At 48.6% G+C, this 17,791-nt stretch overlaps 1 protein-coding gene across 1 annotated transcript; it reads right to left on the bottom strand.

Annotated features, from left to right (window-relative positions):
- Positions 1-1,188: 1,188 nt before the first annotated feature.
- Positions 1,189-16,861, bottom strand: LOC135810324 (proline-rich protein 36-like). Its single transcript, XM_065323810.1, has 6 exons — positions 15,992-16,861; positions 7,033-7,167; positions 6,333-6,404; positions 5,366-5,465; positions 3,368-3,570; positions 1,189-2,817 (listed from the first exon to the last, which is right to left on the bottom strand). Exons 1-6 carry the CDS (start codon positions 16,479-16,481, stop codon positions 1,451-1,453), a joined length of 2,367 nt encoding a protein of 788 aa, XP_065179882.1. The 5' UTR covers positions 16,482-16,861; the 3' UTR covers positions 1,189-1,450.
- Positions 16,862-17,791: the final 930 nt, after the last annotated feature.

Raw genomic sequence — 17,791 nt, 5'->3', positions numbered from 1 at the left:
ACTTTCATGCACCCCCTCTGACCTCACATACAAAACCACTCACCCCAGTAACCATGGTAACATGTACTGAGTGGATGCATGCATGAGTGGATTCGTGTTATCAAGAGTCCATTATAAGTAACCTTCCCGGAGTTATGCACTCTTGATGTTATCATTTGCTCAGAATATCCTGAGCTGCATGGCCTATGGTTCAACATTAATAATGTGTAAATTTCACAAATTTTCGGTACTTTCGGTGTATCTGTTTCAATACACCGAACAAACACTAACACACATAACTGCATCTCTGTACCTAAAAATTCTGTTCACCTACCCTGGCCTTTTGCCCTCATACCGAAAATATTGAGCACCGAAAATTTCTGAAATTTAGAGTATTTTGATTTTGTATGCTGTGCGACTACAACATCACCTTGTCATGCATCCATTGCACCACTCACAATGCACAGTAGAGTCGCAAGCCTAAGACCGTTGCTTCCAAGGCGTTCTTATTTTTCAGATATCTGGCTGCATTCTCATAGCACGGTCTTAGAAACAATCCGTACTGGATCATAATGTAGGCTGTGGCGTTCTTAGTGTTTCAGGCTGGACGTTCTTGGGCTCCACGTTCTCCAGCACGCGACTCTACTGTAGCCATTGTCTTGAACAGTTCTCATGCGAAACACAGCTCAACATCTTTTAATACGCACATGTACAAATACAATGTACATGTATAGTGAAAATGAAGGTACCGGGCGCGTGCGTCGGTGCCCTTCAAGAGGGGGTTCCGGGGCCTCCCCCAAAAAAATTTCAAAAATGAAGCAAAATCCTGCATTTTGAGCGAAAAAGGGGGGGTTCCGGGCACCCAGGAACCCATACGGGGCATGCGCCTGGGTACTGCACTAACCATTTCAGCCCTAGTGCATGGGTTGTTACTTCGAAGTAGCCAAAAGACTCCTTAAGCTTAGATCTGATGATCTAGGTTCAGCTTGGAAGCACGAACACATGTGCCAGATACCATAACATGCAAGCCGAGTTCGATCATGTCATCAAACCCCGATCACAGTCTTACAACATACATGCACACACGCACGCATGTATGCACGCACGCACGCGCGCGCACACACACACACACACACACACACACACACGGCAAACATCACCGCATAACCATACCGCATGCACATGTAGCCGAAACTCAACAGGGCAAGGTCACTTGAAAAAAGACACTTCTAAGCGGCTACTACATTGTAGTCGTGGTCAGAAAGAGAAATAACAAGAAAACAAAGCTCTTTGTTACGCTGCATTGCGAGAATGGATGAAGAGGTCGTCACTATCACTGGTCTGACACTGAAGGCACAGGTGATTAGCAGTTTATTAGCATTAGTCCGTCTCAGAAGTCAGTTTTGAGTCAATACACTGGATCTCACCGGAAAACACACACGTTGATGGCAGTACACGGCGTGTCCTCTGCTCAATCATCCTCCGTGGCATACTCCATCTCATCGGACGGCGCAGCAGCAGCAGCAGCAGCAGCAGCAGCAGCAGCATTGGCTTGGTGTAACGGAGAAGCTGCAAGCTCCAGTGGTCGAGCCGTCTGTGCTGCTGCATGCCCGTAGTCATCGCTCGGTATGCACGCTACAGGCTGTGGGTAGGCTAGCGGTGACGTCGGCGTACCTGCTGTTGCTGCTTCGCCCCGCTGTGGAGAGTTCCGATAGCCCGTCACCGACGCCGCCGCAGCAGCAGCAGCGGGGGACGCACCTCTGGCAGAAGCAGCTGCAGCGGGGGATGCACCCCTGGCAGGAGCTGCTGGTTTGGGAGAGCGACGACCCGAGAGGCGCAGCTGAGCGGCACGTATCAGCGACGTGGGTCCAGTCGGCCCCATCGCTGCCGGTGCATCCGTCGGGCTCAGGATTGCCGAGGAGGAGTCTTTCGTCACCGGTGATCGCTGGCGGCGACCGGAGGAGCGTTGCTGCGCGCTGTCACGCTGGAGGGGAGCAACGGGTATGTCGGCGGCAAGCTTTGAGATGTAGGCCGACTCGTCGAGCGTCTCGTCGATGGGCACCGGCGGTGATGCGCGCACAATGGCAGGCGGCGGAGGACGAGGCGGGCCTGGCTTGCGACGCGGCGGTCTCTGTGGCCGCCTGCCGTCCGTCGGCCAGAGTGCTCCCGCTGCTGCTGATGCTGCCCGGTCTCCACCACCAATGTCATCACCACCAGCAGTCGCAGCCGCACCGTCATCAGAGTCAAGACCACCAATGTGCATGTGACTAGGCGACGGGGTGTAGTCACGCGGCGATACACGTGTGGCGTGCATTTGCTGCTGATGCTGTTGTTGCTGCTGCTGATGATGATGATGCTCAGAGTCGGCGGCGGGGCTGTTGACTTTCCGCGGTGGCGACTGGGGCATGCTGGAGGTTGCGCGCACCGTCCACTTCTGCTTCTGTCCGTTGGCCGCCACATCGCTCATTTCCATCTCCACAACGGCCTGAGCAAGATCGGTGTGCACGGGCCGGGACGACGAGCTTCTACTGCTGTTGTTGTTATTGTTGCCATTGCTGCTGTTGTTAGCTGACGGCGGTGGGTAGGCTGCTGTGCGACGTGCAGGCAGCGGCGAGGGGCATCCGCTGTTTGTGGCACTGTTCTGCGGTACGCTGGGAACACTGTCCGTGTCGCTGGAGACGGACGTGCGGTCGTAGGACACAGCGGCGGTCGTGCTGCTGCCGTGCTGCTGCCTCTGATGTTGATGATGATGCGGCTGCTGCTGGCCTCCTTCCGGTGTTGAACCACTTGTGCGACGTGCCGATTGTGACTGCTGCTGCTGTGGCTGATTGGGCATGCCTAGGGCAGCAAGAGAGAGTGGTGTGTGTGTGTGTGTGTGTGCGTGCGTGTGTGTGTTTGTGTGTGTGTGTGTGTGTGTGTGTGTTAAAGTTAGGGAAGTCAGGTCACGATAAAACTGAAATGAGAACTATTGCAGTCGGGTTAAAAACTACAGTGTTTATCTGGTGCCTGGCACTTAGCTTGTCAGCACATGTACATGTATATGCATAGATAAACAACAGTCAGTTACTAAGTACATAGCAATGTACAGCCTTCTCCAGGTACATTCACACACCCCAAACACATGCACACACAGATACGTAGGAACGCAGTGCCATAATGCACATACATGCATGAGCAAGAAGAGACATAGGCACATACGCACCACAGACACATGCGGACTTACACGAGTGCACAGACACACACATTATTAATACACATGTTCACACGGATGTACACACAAACGCACATAATATTATGCATGCATGCACACACACAAGCACATACACAAACACACACGCACCCTCCCCCCCCCCCCCCCCCTCCCACACACACACACGCTAGTGCCTACGTGACGAAGCTGGCGGTGGCGATGCAATCGGCTCACTCCACTTGTCCTTGGCGAGACTGTAGCCAAGCATGCGCCGTGCTCTCTCCTTGCTGCGGCGGGTCATAATGCTCTGGTTTTCCTGACGCCATGACTCTCCACTGGCCTCAGCAATGAACACTGCACGCTTGGTGACATGTACCGCTGCGCGCACACCCTCCAGCCACCTGCAGTAGCAGCAGCAGAACAGTGAAAACCCGTAGTATCACACCAAGAGTGCATGAAGAGCTGAGATACAAAACCCGAGAAGCGACAAATTTGAGAAAATCAGATTTTCACCTCAGTGTAATGAAGAGGTCTGGGGGGGCACCACCAGGCCAAATTTCACATTCAAAATCTGACTAGAACCATTTCAAAACTGGAACCCCAAATATGGATTTAGATACAAATTTATTACAAAACCACACATAGAATGAATCCGTTTTTGGCCATTGTCCGAAAAGTGATGGATTTAAGGGGTTTCGCATCTCAGCTCTCCAGATCAACACAGTACTGCTGGGCGCCGAAGAACGGAGCACCGGAGAACGGCCAGCTTAGAGTATCAATAAAACTGTGAACGATGATGCCCTTCGGTTGTTTCTAAAATACATAACACTCATAGATCTTTTACCCGTGACCCCGTTCGTTGTTTGAGATTATTGGTGTGAGTAATGGCTACCGAGGGTAGCAATGGTCGGCTTTAGAGTGCATGGACGTGGAGAGTTTTCTGTAGCTTAGAATTTCACCAAGCACAGCATTCCAATGTATACGAGTACAGGGCGACTCAACTGTGCATTGGTTGTAACACATGAAAGTAAGAACGGTCTAGGTTAGGAGGCTGCCCCCCCCCCCCCCAGTTCTTCGGCGACCAACAGTACTGAAGCTAGCATGCCCGCGTTACATACAATTGTGCTGAGCAACACAACTAGGCCATAAGCGAGTATCTCTGGTTCGAGTCGTGACGTCAGATGATTTCTTCTGACTTCTCCCATTTCCATTACTAGTACATGTACCTCAACTAGTGAGTACTGGAACACTACCAGCTTAGACATTTCACTACGTACTGTAAAAGCAGAAATTTTCGGTGGTGTAATATTTTCGGTATTCTCCAAAATCGGCGGTTCGGCGGAGGGAAATTTTCAGTAAACCCGCGTTCCAGGTAAGTGTACTAGTACTATGCCGACATTTTCGGTGCGTTTTATTTTCGGTAAAAATTGTCGGCACCGAAGTTACCGAAAATAAAACACCACTGAAAAATTCTGCTTTTACAGTATACGGTAACACCTGTAACTAAAGACCACCGTGAATAGCGACCGGCCTGGTACAGTGAAACCTAGTACCTGTCTAAGACGACCACTCAAGGGACATTCAAAACGTCGTCTCCTTACCCAGGGTCATTTGACTGGAAATAGCATCCCTTGGTCCTGGTAGCAGTGGTCTTCTGGGGCAGGTGGTCGCCTTTTCTGAATGGTCGCCTTGACAGGTTTTACTCTACTATGACCACTTTGCCAGGTACGGACGGTCTAACATTCATATAACTATTATGGTTGTGCGATGCGGTGCAAACCTCTAACTTAGGACCACCTGCCACTAAAGACCGCTTTCTCTGGCCCCAAGGGGTGGTCGTTAGTCACAGGTTTTACTGTAAAGACCATGTTGACGTGCACCAGACATTCTACCCGTATGAACAAGCACAACGGCCATGCGCCCTCTAAAAGGGGGACCAGATATGCCCCTGGTATTCGGCACCGGCGGATTATGCTCGAAAAGGTGGCAGATTCTCCTCGAAAAGCAGTGAAATTGGCAGAACCATACAAACCTTATGGCAGGCAATTCCTCGAATTCTACTCCATTTCTTTATCCACATACCAAACATGCATGAAACTTACCAGAAAAAGTACCGAATTCTGCCAATTTTTCTGCCGGCAGAATCCGCCGGTGCCTACCTGCTATAACCAGTAAACTCTCATGTGAGTGACTTACAGTTTCTGGTCCTCACGCGACTCTAGACCGAGGAGAAGGGAGCGGCTGGTGGTTGCCAGTTTAATGACGGGGGCATCTGCACCCTCCGATAGGCCCATCACTGCGTGCAAACATACACACACACACGCACGCGCACACAAACACACACACAAACACACACACACACACACACACACACACACACACATATATACACACACACACACACACGCATGCAAGCACAAACAGTGTGTACACACACACACACACGTACACACACACACATGCAAGGACACACAGTGCACACGCACACACACGCACGCGCACACACGCACATACAAACACATGCACACACACACACACACACACACACACACACACACACACACACACACACACGTGCACACATACACATACAAACAAGGCACTTGAATAATCATGGTCAGAAAACTGAGGTGTTCGGATAATCAGGGATTGAACAACGGGGTGTTTGGATAATCAGGGATTGGATGGTGGATGTGTTTGGATAATCAGGAATTGAATAACTGAGGTGGTTAGGTAATCGGTAAGGGGGGGGGGGGGGGGGGGGAGAGGGTAACTGTTTTTTGGATACTCGAATTTCAGAAATTTTAGGTGCTCAATATTTTCGGCATGAGGGCAAAAGGCCAGGTTAGGTGAACAGAAATTTTCGGTACAGGGAAGCAGTTCCCTATTGAATCATGTGTGTTAGTGTTTGTTCGGTGTATTGAAATTTTAGGTATGAAACAGATGCACAGAAAGTACCGAAAATAAAAGTGCATCGAAAATTTGTGAAATTACAGTATTCAGATAATGGCGTAAGAAAGATGCTAGGAAAATCAGGGATTGGACGCATTGGATAATAGAGGTGCATGGATAATCGAGGTGCATGGATAGCTGAAGTACTTGGATATTCGAGGTGCTAGGATAATCAGGGTGATGGATATTCGAGATATGCGGTCATACTTACGTGCACCGGACGGGTAGCCCAGGCTGACTTCTGCAACGTCCACCAGCTGTATGTCGGTTATGCTTGCAGTATCTGTACAGCGTACACAACCAGTGGCAGTGGGAATTGTCAGCTTGGATTAGCAGCTCGAGAAGGACAGTGAATAGCAGGGTTCTCGCCAAAGCGACACAGCGGGTCGCTGCGCCCTCCTTCACCTGTTGACCGCCCCCTTTCAAAATAAATAAGTCACCCTTCAGAGTACGAGCGCCACTTTTTTATGTGCATGATGAGAGCAAGTCATGTACATGCAGTAGCACAGAATTGCATGAATCATTGCATGAGTCATTGCATGAGTCATTGCATCTTTTAAATTATCACTTACCCGCTCTACATATCATTTTGCAAATTGGTGGGTGTGATCTACTCACCTCCCACCCGTAGGAGCTGCATCTGCGCCATGATTCTTGGGGGGGGCTTCCTACGCATGCGCAAAACTCGGCTTCCAGCCGAGTCTCATGCGAGCCGTGTTTTTGTTCGTTGGTTGGTTGGTATATTATTTTTATTTTACGTCGCCAGAATGAACAGGCATTGCCGCCTTCTTGCCTGGACAAGTGGATTGTCCAAGATTGGCTACGTGATTTTTAACCAGTCGCTGGCGGCTATTGGTTATTGTTCTAAACACACCGATTGTGCAGGGGGTTACTGAGTACTCAATACCCACCTCGCAAATGACGCTCGCTGCTTCGCCCGGCTATGCGTATCGGCTGGCCCAGATGCAGCGCATCGCACTCCGATGACAGCACCATGGAGCGGTGGATGCAGCTGCGGTTGCGCCCGTACTCCGTGAACTTCCTTCCTGGACAATACCGGGGCAGAGAAGATAAAAACCACGGGTACGTGACAAAGTCGCAACCACTATTTTGCAGGTGACGAAGTAAATGATAATGTGAAAAGGCAGTGACAAGGATGGCAAGCAATGAGAATTGGCATGCCCATAGCTTTCCATGCCACAGCGCCATACCGATGGATATTTGGCAGGGAATTCATGGGAATACACCCGAGAGATAAGAGCAAGGTTCAGGCTCCTCACAATCAACATGCTCTAACCTCTTCCACTAGTACCGTAAAAGCCCACCAGAGCGTCCCTACCTCCGCCACTCTTCGAGTAGATCCAGGTGGGGAGGGGAAGATGGGTGAGTCCTACTTACCGCATTCAGTACTACATGAAAAGCACTCATCCTACGAAAACTGTTCGTGCATCTCATACACCGACCAAAGGTCAAGAGCCAGGAGTCGTACAGGCCCATCAAAACTCTCAGGATTTGTGCGATCCCTGGTCAAGAGGGTGGGCACTGTTGCATACATTTCCAACGGGGGTCGAGCACCCGTCTGCAGTACAGCAGGGCATCGCAGAGTCATATGAGGATACAACCAATCACTTCCCTGAGTCCCTGACAAGAAGTCAGACAAAGAGAACCTGACCAAGTACAGGCCTACCCTCCTTAGTAGACACTGGGGGAGGGGGGGGGGGGGGGGGGGGGGAGGGGGGTGCGAATTCTTTGTCTTGTATCGAGTATTATCTTCTATCCGGACACGAATGTACACGTTTCAGCCATCAGGGGTCTTTGAGCATTGTCTATACTAATATGGTTCGGCTTGTTTATTTTTTTTATTTTTTTATTTTTTTACTATTGAACACTCACTGCATGATGAACTAAAATTAGGAGGAGAACTCGACACAATGGTACATATCCAGCAGGACGGAGTGGGTGGGACCTGTGAGGCTCAGCCGACCAAGGGTCTCGGCATCACAGCTGCACATGTGCACCAAAGGAAACAAAATGGGGAGTGGAAGGGCGCGGAGCAGGAGAGCAAGAACTTGTAACGGATGTCGTCGTGCTAACGAGGGTACACCTGTACAAATGAATACTATACAGGAGTGATCATGTGATATGACATCATGAGTTGCCTACCCAACGGATACTGTGCTTCACTATGGCCAGAGCGGAGCCAAATGGGCTTGCAAGTGCCTAATGACAGCTAGCTAGTAGTCTCAGACAACGCACCGACTTCTAGGTCCACTCGGATCCAGTCTTTGCAGGGGCATTACTAGTACATACGCGTTCGGGTGGTTTTCCTTCGTAGCCGTGCAGCACGCCCGCATCGTGATATCTGGACAGGGGCCTCCCGGTCCAGTTAGCACTATACAAGAAGTTCCCAAGCTAGAATTACATGGTCGTATCAGAACTAGTAGTGATAGCGACCACGACAGCTCAAATAATAATTTCGCCAAGACGGGCACATGGAATTGGCATCCACCACCTGGCCTGACGGATACACAAGAAAGGTTTTCCGGGTATGCGAAGTCGAGCGTGTCCATTCTGATAATGGTGAAGAGTGGCCCTGCGTACTTCCAGGAGCGTGCTCTGTTGCGTTCCCTTTGGTTCAACAAATGCGCAACTGCAGGCCTGTGGCATCCTTCCCGGATGATGGAAATCGAGGAGCAGAATGGATCCAGTCAAGCTGCAGTGAAGTGCTTGTTCATGACAGGAAGGTCAACCAACGCCACCATCACGGAGAAGCTGCGACATGAGTCTCTGAAAAACAACGATATGGTGGTCGGACCCTTCTGGGATAGGTATGACAAGATGCTAGGTAAAACGCTCTGGTCACTGTACTGGAGTCGGCTCAGAAGCGAGCGCTTTGATTACGTGATGCTGGTGGACGATGACGCTTACGTTGTGTTTCGGTATCTCATACCTTGGCTGAACGGCCAGGAGAGGACGAGATTTTATGCCGGTCATGATCACCTTTCTACTTACATCACACACTGTGAGAAGCATCCCAAATCCAAGAACTGTGTAGATTCAGATAAACTGAAAGGACTGAGCGAGTACCCCCGCTTTCCCTCTGGCTTTGCTTACATCATGTCGCACGACGTTGTGGAAGATGGCCTCCACTGCAGCACTGCTGCGGATTTCGGAGGGTTTACCGGGCAATGTGGAAGATGCCATGGTAAGTTTGCTGGTGAAATCGACAGGTGTCCAGCTGAAACACGCGCCTGGTTTCGTCAACTGGTTTGACCTTGCCGGCTGCCCATCCAATAGTACAGTACTGGTGGCTGGAAATGCACCTCGCGATGCCCTGGTAAAGATGAACCGAAACGATATGGCCCGACGAAAAATATGTGATTTTACATGAACTAATAGGTATAAGAACACGCGCACGCACGCACACACACACACATACATAAACACACACACACACACACATACACACACACACACACACGCGCGCACACACACACACACAGATCAGGCTGACAACACACTTTGCATGCTTTTCACAACTCTGACTGAGTTTTAATATGGCTTTAATATTGTCGTTCGGTTACTAAATTGGCTTTATTTGTCTGTGTGGATTGCGTCGGTGCTGACACTTTTTTCGAAAATGTAATATTATAAGTGCTAACTTTTTTTTCGTGGCCTGTCACGAGGGTAACATGGATGCAGCTAATGGGATTTCGGTCTTTGACCACTTGGTGGTGGGTCTGATCCACTCACCTCCCACCGTTTAGGCGCTGCATCTGCACCTTGATCCTAGAGGGTGGTGGCGTTCCCACGGCTGATGCGAAAAACTCGGCGTTCAGCCGAGTCTCACGCGAACCGTGAATTTTTTTATTAACTTTTTGCCAGTGTTTCGGGCTATCAATTTTTACACTAAACAATTGTAGCGACAACATACGTTCTTCGTGTACACAAAGTTCAGGATCTAACTTACTTGTCGTGAGTTATGGGCGATTTCAACCATGATACGGAGAATAGCACCGTAAATCGCCCCTCTTTTTGTCTTTCCGATTTTTCTCAAATTTCGAAAATGTCTCACCCATTCTTGCAATTTCAAATTTGGACTTCACGGAGAATTTCAAAGTATTAGGAAATCAGAGGCCACATGCCACGTACTGCTCTTTTCTCTCCGAAACTCAGCACTTGCAAGCCAGATATGAAAGAAAGAAAAATCATCAGTCACACAAAGTGCTGAGTTCCGGAGAGCAGCACGTGGCATGTGGCCTCTAATTTCCTAATGTCTCACCCATTCTTGTTCGAATAAATACGATGGCGAAACGTACCAAACAACCAGTAGGACCATTGATTTTGCCATAACCGTTACTAACATGACACAGAACAGGATCGAGGGTAACCACAGTGCCAACAAAATAGGCTTGTTCAAGACAACCTTCAGCTTGCTCGCTCATTTTTGTCTACTGCTCCGAAACGCACAATTTTTTTCAACTATTCTCGACTGACTAGCTCCATTGTAAAGTCTTTCGGAGAATTTTTTGGCATGGACATCGTGAACACAACCCTTTGCTGCACCCATACATCGGCGATGTGGCTGTCATGGGGTTTCTTTCACTTTCATTCGGGTAAAACTCAGTCAGGCTGAGAATTGTTCTCAAGGAAAATTTCGCAAAAATCATTGCCAGTAAAAATAATCCACATCTGGCTTGCATCATACTGGCAACTCACACCAATCAAGAGGGCCCTCCGCCATTCGCTTTATATCATGGGGAGCGCATCAAACTATGTCCACTGCGAGCAAATACAAATTGCAATTTCAAATTTGGACTTCACGGAGAATTTCAAAATGTGAGTTGCCAGTATGATGCAAGCCAGATGTGGATTGATCGAAGAAGGATAGATTTACCATCACCGTGGATAAGAGTCATACTGTAGCTCAGTATGTTAGAGCATTGCTCGCGAATAGCAAGGTCCCTGGTTCGAATCCTGGTGGTGTGACTGATGATTTTTTCTTTCTTTCATATCTGGCTTGCAAGAGTTGAGTTTCGGAGAGAAAAGAGCAGTACGTGGCATGTGGCCTCTAATTTCCTAAAAACTTTGAAATTATCCGTGAAGTCCAAACTTGAAATTGCAATTTGTATTTGCTCGCAGTGGACATAGTTTGATGCGCTCCCCATGATATCAAGCGAATGGCCGAGGGCCCTCTTGATTGGTGTGAGTTGCCAGTATGATGCAAGCCAGATATGGATTGATCTAAGAAGGATAGATTTACCATCACTGTGGATAAGAGTCATAAGTCAAGTTCCATAACGTTTTCTTGTGACTGTCATCAGTGGAACGCCGTCACATAAAAATGTAATAACTAAAACACACACTTATATACATGTAGCTAATATGGTTTCAGGTAGAAATACAGCAGCTAACAGGTACAAAAAGCGAAGTTTGCACCTTTGCAATGTGTGAATATAGTGTATGTGAGAAAGGTAGTGGCAGATGAATGTGATACTGTGTGAATGAATGTAATGGTGCGTGTGTATTACTTGAAGAGTGTGCGTGCTACAACGTTTTCTTTCTGTTTACATAGCACAGGGTCACGAGTACGAATATACACAGCTTCCAACACCTGCAATTGCTTGAAGAAACGTGCGCAACGAATAACACTAAACCAGGAATCGTCAAACACCTTACGACATTCTGGACTGGACACCAAATGCTTGTACACTGCAGACTTCCTCTTGTCAACATCAAAATCCTCCTCATCACTACTCTCATCCTCCACCTCCATTCCAATGCCGCCGTCCATCCCATCGCACTCGTATTCGTCGTCATCAGTCTCCATCTCCTCGCGACACCGCTTCCCTCTCCTTGATTCGTTCTGTGCCGTGCCTGTGCTTCCTCCTGCGTCTCCTTGCCTTGTGTTCTCCACTTGTCTCAGTCGTGCCTCTGCTAGTCTCTTGCTTCTCCTCGGTTCTGCTCTGTTTTCAAGTTGTACCCCTTCCGCTCTTACCGTTGTAGCAACATGGTTTGTCGAGGAGCGACCGTCCGGCGGCCTCCCTTGCCGTGGTCCGGTTTCCGAGGGGGAACCAGATTAGTCTGCTCGTTCTCCATGGAAGTAGTCGGTGTTTCTGTTTCCGAATTGTGAGCCGTGCTAGGTGTAGAAATAGGCAGCGGATGTTTTCGTGGTCTCCCACGCTTCGAAAACGTTATGGAACTTGACTTTCTTCATTTTTGCTGTTGTTATGAGTGCACAATTTATCTTATTTATTGCCAATAATAATAATCTTCACTAGTTTGAGGGAAAGACACAAACGGGAAAAGTCTGAAGAAAAAATTGACTGTCACCACCAGGACTCGAACCAGGGACCCTCGCTTGTAGCTAGCGATGCTCTAACCACTGAGCTATGGTGTAGAATAATAATAACACAAAAATGTATTCTCTACGCATGCATCTACGCAAGAATCAGAAGTTCAGCTCAACTCGGAAAAAATTGAATTTTTTCCCCAAATCGGCTGGCAGAAAAATTGGCCGAAAACAGTGGTTTTGAAGAAATCATCGATCTTTTCGCCGAATATGCAATTTTCGCACCGAATTTGCCGAAAATCGATGTTTTAGTGCCTCAACAGCATGCAGATACAATTTCTGTAGCCATTATCTGCGAAAGGTGACTGCGACTTTAGGCATTTCTGAAAACAGTCAGCAATAAAAAGACGCCGAAATCAATGGCTGTCAGGAAATCGCCGATAATTGCACCAAATTTACAAATTTCGCACTGAATTCGCCGAAAATGGATGTTTCAGTGCCTCTACAGCGTTCGTGTAAAAGTACATGCGAGCGGTAATTCTGACTTTGGGGCTCATAATATGGCCGAATTTGGACAGTCCCGGCTTAGCCGATCGAAAAGCGGACTAGGCGAAAAAAATCGGGCTGATTTGGGAAATGCCTAGCAGGTATACAGTGAGTGCATTTCAGTTTGTTCTTGTTCGTGTTGGGATTACTGTATAACATGACATTTTAGATGTGAGCCGCAATCAGCAAAAACGACCCTTAGAGATTTTGTAATTTTTTTCGAGAAAAGGTCGATTTGTGACGTTCAACGGTTTTTTGATCGCGCTGCAAACAGCGCGACGCTTTCTTGAACTCCTTGCTTGAAGTAATTTATTTTGAAGTTGAAGTGGTGCCGAGTGGCGACTCCAGTGTTCCTTGATCTTGTTGCAATGGTTGCGGACGCCAGAGCTGTTCGCAGAGCACACACGGCAGTCATTGTCTACAGCTAGCTCGAGCCTGGTGGGGAGTGGATGCTGAAGTAGCCGCTGAAGTTCTGAATGAGGATGAAACGTTCTTTGGTTCCGACATCGATGTCGACAGCGAGGCGGAATCGCAGCCGTCATCTCCTACTGCGATGCGGCTCAAGGTGGCCGATGACTCGTCAGAGTCGGAAGATGAGGAGTCGTCACCTGAGATAAATTCTGAGTCTGGGGCTAGTGACGGCAGCGACGTCATGTTGTTGTTGTTTCTTTATTTTACTTCACCATATGAACAGGCAATGTCTTCAGCTGCGGAGGAAGAAATGGAAGACGAGATTGCGGAACGACTCCACGCAGGATGCAGCTGCGAATATGTCGATCATTTCTCTGCAATCATCAGCTATTCTTTGTCATTATGGCTGCTTACTTCACTATTTCAAAAGTATTCAAGCTGCCCACCCACCTTCGAATGCTGAATATTCATTGTACACATACATCGTATACATACATTGCACCAATTTGGAGAACATAATAATTATTGTATATTGGTGTATACACCCGTTTAGAATCGGAATATTGATTTTTTTCTTGGCTGAGGTCCTTCAGTAGATGTGGTTCAACAAATTTCTAACCAAAAAGGAATTTTGAAAATGTTGACCCAAAGGGCTGTTTTAGCTGGTTGAGGCCCATCATCGCCGCCCATGTATTAAAATTTCGGTGTTGGGGGGGGGGGGGGGACCCGCCAGGTTTCAGGGACTTGCCAGGTTTCAGGGACTTGCCAGGTTTCAGGGACTTGCCAGGTTTCAGGGACTTGCCAGGTTTCAGGGACTTGCCAGGTTTCAGGGACTTGCCAGGTTTCAGGGACTTGCCAGGTTTCAGGGACTTGCCAGGTTTCAGGGACTTGCCAGGTTTCAGGGACTTGCCAGGTTTCAGGGACTTGCCAGGTTTCAGGGACTTGCCAGGTTTCAGGTGTAATGTGTGATTACATGTATGTGGTCAGCATTTCCTTCACGTACAGACCAGTGCATACTCTAGTGCCTTTACAGTAAAACTCCCGAGATCTGGGCAGGTTGGGCCTGAGTACCGCCCCCCCCCGTAACTAGGAATTGCCCGTAACACAGAACAACATATTAGTATAATTCTAATATACAAATAATCTACGTGGAGATAAAAGTTTAATAATAGCAATGAAAAGTATGAATGCCGTAGACATCACCACGCAACATGACAATTTGTTCAAGGTTTGGTTTTGTGTGTTTCCAAAATCGATTTTCACGTTCCGATCATCAGTGGAAATACGGAACTAAAGAGATCAAGGGAAAAACAAAGATTGTAATACTTACCACAAGTTACCCGTCATGTGTCACACTTCTTTGGATTTTTAACCTTTGTTTTTCCCTTGATCTCTTTAGTTCCGTATTTCCACTGATGATCGGAACGTGAAAATCGATTTTAGAAACACACAAAACCAAACCTTGAACAAATTGTCATGTTGCGTGGTGATGTCTGCGGCATTCATACTTTTCATTGCTATTATTATAATACTTTCTGAATGCAAGTAAGGGGTCATCCGTAAATATCGATATTTATTTAGAAACGAAAACTAGTCGTTTCTCTTCAACCCCCCTCCCCTTCCCTCAGAAACGAACACATACAAACGATGCATAGTATTGATGTTTTTCTTTTCTTTTCTGGACGTGCCCACACATACAAACTGTGCATCGATATGTTTCAAGAAATGAACAGGCGCTAAACCCCCTCCCCCCTAAACGACTAGTTTTCGTTTCTAAATAAATATAGAAATTTATTTAGAAAAAGGAGAAGGACAAAATGTTACGGGTTATGACTAACTGTCCACCAACGTAACCAGATCTTATACAGTCAGCGAGTGTCTCAGTACTCCTTGTCAGTTTTGTGCCATTTTGTTGCACTCGCTGACTGTATAAGATCTGGTTACGTTGGTGGACAGTTAGTCATAAATGGTGACATTTTGTCCTTCTCCTTTTTCACCATAATTAATTGGCTCACCATCCGAGTTGAAGTTATTTAGAAACGAAAACTAGTCGTTTAGGGGGGGGGGGGGGGGAGGGGGTTGAGCGCCTGTTCGTTTCTCGAAACATATCGATGCACAGTTTGTATGTGTGGGCACGTCCAGAAAGAGGACGGGGGGGGGGGGGGGGGTTGAAGAGAAACGACTAGTTTAATAATATATTTCCTTTTTTTGTAATGCCAATCAATAGTTTCTGGGGTCGGTTTTTCGTTGACATGCAATATTTTTGTGCCTCTAAATCATAATGGGTCAAAAAGGTGCCCATAGACGTCTCCAGACGGAGGTGCCCGGATTAGGGATGTCCGGATGTGAGGGTTTTTTATTGCACCTGTAGATTCTAGCTCTAGGTTTTTTGTTTTTGTTTTAGTTTGTTTGTTTGTTTTTTACAAAATAGCCACAAACCATCATGGTGCGAACACCGTCCAACACTCACAGGGACACACATAGGGATGGCACATTGGCAGCCGAAGCAGTGGAGGCGGGGCAAGAGCAGCTCAACCGGCCAAGCCAAGGGTCTCGGTTTCAGCACTGCTCATGCGCGCCAAACAGAAAAATTCCACGGCACATGTGCTCTCTGCACTCACCTCGCTGCATGGACTGTCGGTAGTGCGTGTAGAAGCCGTAGCACAGCGCACATACTGTGACCGGCTCCGCTTGGCTGGCAGTCAGGCGCTCCTTGCGCGAGCACCGTCCACCGTGAAACACATGCCCGCACAGGCGGCAGTGGTGGCGGCGGCGGCTCACTCCGAACGCCTCCCCACAGAATAGGCAGATCTTGGCTTCTTGGCCCTGCGAGAAGAGCATGGCGGGGCACATCGGGACGCCTTGAAACGGATTGTTGCGCTGCAACCGCTGCAGACTGGTTTGGGGGCCTGCCGTGGTATCATCGTCTGGATTCGAACCGGAGTCGACCCTATCACGAGCTTTCGCCGCCTCTAGAGCCAGCTGCTGCCGGTGCGTCTTGGCACGCTCCGACACCGACTCGATGAAGAGCTTCGTGTCGGAAAACTGTGCGTACGGATCCTCCCGTTCCGGCTCGTCCGAGCAACCGGAGCAGCACGGCACACGTGGCATTGTGTTGTGACCGGCGGTACATACACAGAACACCAGGTCGGCAAGTAGTTCACACCCACACGGCCACACGGTCACAGTCAGTTTGGTCTTCGGTCTTCATGCGTCCACAGCTAGCTAGGTAGCCAGCCGCGGATACCGGGATAGATCTCCAGACAGGGCCAGGTCGACTTCAAAAGTTCAAGTCCAAAGGTCGAATGCAGACTTCCAGTCTTGATTTCAAGAAAACTACAAGTCGGTGCGGTGCAGCAGCGACAAGAAAGGACGATTCCACATGCGGCTCGCATCCGCTGCTGACGCTAGCAGTTGAGGGGAAGAAGATCAGAGTGAAGTCGAAGACAAAGCCAGCGCGAGCGCGCTCCTTGGTTTGGTCCTGTAGCTAGCTGTGAGTGTGATGCCTGGTGCAGTTTTGGCGAATGGCTACAGACTGTACAGAGCTGCAGACCATGCCAGCACCTGCGCGACTGCCGCGCTTGCTTTTCCCCATCCACGTCGACGATACACCATCTACGCAATGTATGCCGACGCGTGGAAACTAGCCCTGACAAGGCAACACAACTCCGGGAGATCGGTGTCGCCTTTCAATTTCCTCATCACTGACATATCAGCTCGCGGAGGGCTAGGTGAATGCCAGATGCGTGACTGGGTGCCGAGGTGCACGGCGAGGTGGTGATGTTTGTTGCGTGTTGTCGGACTGGCCATTGATCGTTCGCACGAGCCACGACACTATTGATGTATTGCGGTCCGGGAGATTAGGCCAAACTCCCAAACCAAAGCAGTGCGCACACAACACAGTACAACTACAAGTCCTGCACTTCTTCAGTACTTTCTCTCCCTCTCTCGACTCTAGCTCTCTACTCTAGGCTAGCTCTGTGACACCGGTGACAGGTGAGGAGACTGATGAGGGTACAGTCAGCTGGTTGAACAGGCGAGGGAGCTAGATAGGCGCATTGCTTCGTACTTGTTCAAGTACATAATAAAATATTTAATTTAATTGTTGCTTGTACATGTACTAGCATTACATCTGAGGTCACTGAGTTGAGCTTGTGCAGGGGGAGGGAAATGGCGGAAGCGGACGTAAGCGCACTGGCAGGCAGGTACAGTCAGTACTACAGGTGGAATCCTAAAAAATTCTGATAATTCTAACCTCGAACTGGGTATGCATATGTCCGGTTAATTCGAAGTCCCACAGATTCCACTTACCGTATTTTCCCCAATAAATGTACAGTACGTTTCTTCAGAATTCCCAAACTCCATTGCTGCGTATTCCTTGCACTTGAAAACACCGCCATTCCGGCAACAGGCTCTCAGCT

This window comes from Sycon ciliatum, chromosome 2 (assembly GCF_964019385.1).
Source record: "Sycon ciliatum chromosome 2, ocSycCili1.1, whole genome shotgun sequence".
Lineage (NCBI taxonomy): Eukaryota > Metazoa > Porifera > Calcarea > Leucosolenida > Sycettidae > Sycon > Sycon ciliatum.
Note: the sequence above shows the minus strand (reverse complement) of the source record. Positions and strands in the feature narration are given on the sequence as shown.

Bases quoted from the DNA above. Each gene is read 5' to 3' on its own strand.
- LOC135810324 (XM_065323810.1), bottom strand. From the start codon at position 16,481: ATGCCACGTGTGCCGTGCTGCTCCGGTTGCTCGGACGAGCCGGAACGG. The intron at 5,466-6,332 runs GTAAGTATGACC...GTTTGCACGCAG, and splicing joins GGGCTACCCGTCCGGTGCAC to TGATGGGCCTATCGGAGGGT. The intron at 2,818-3,367 runs GTAGGCACTAGC...TTGCTGCCCTAG, and splicing joins GCCACCGCCAGCTTCGTCAC to GCATGCCCAATCAGCCACAG.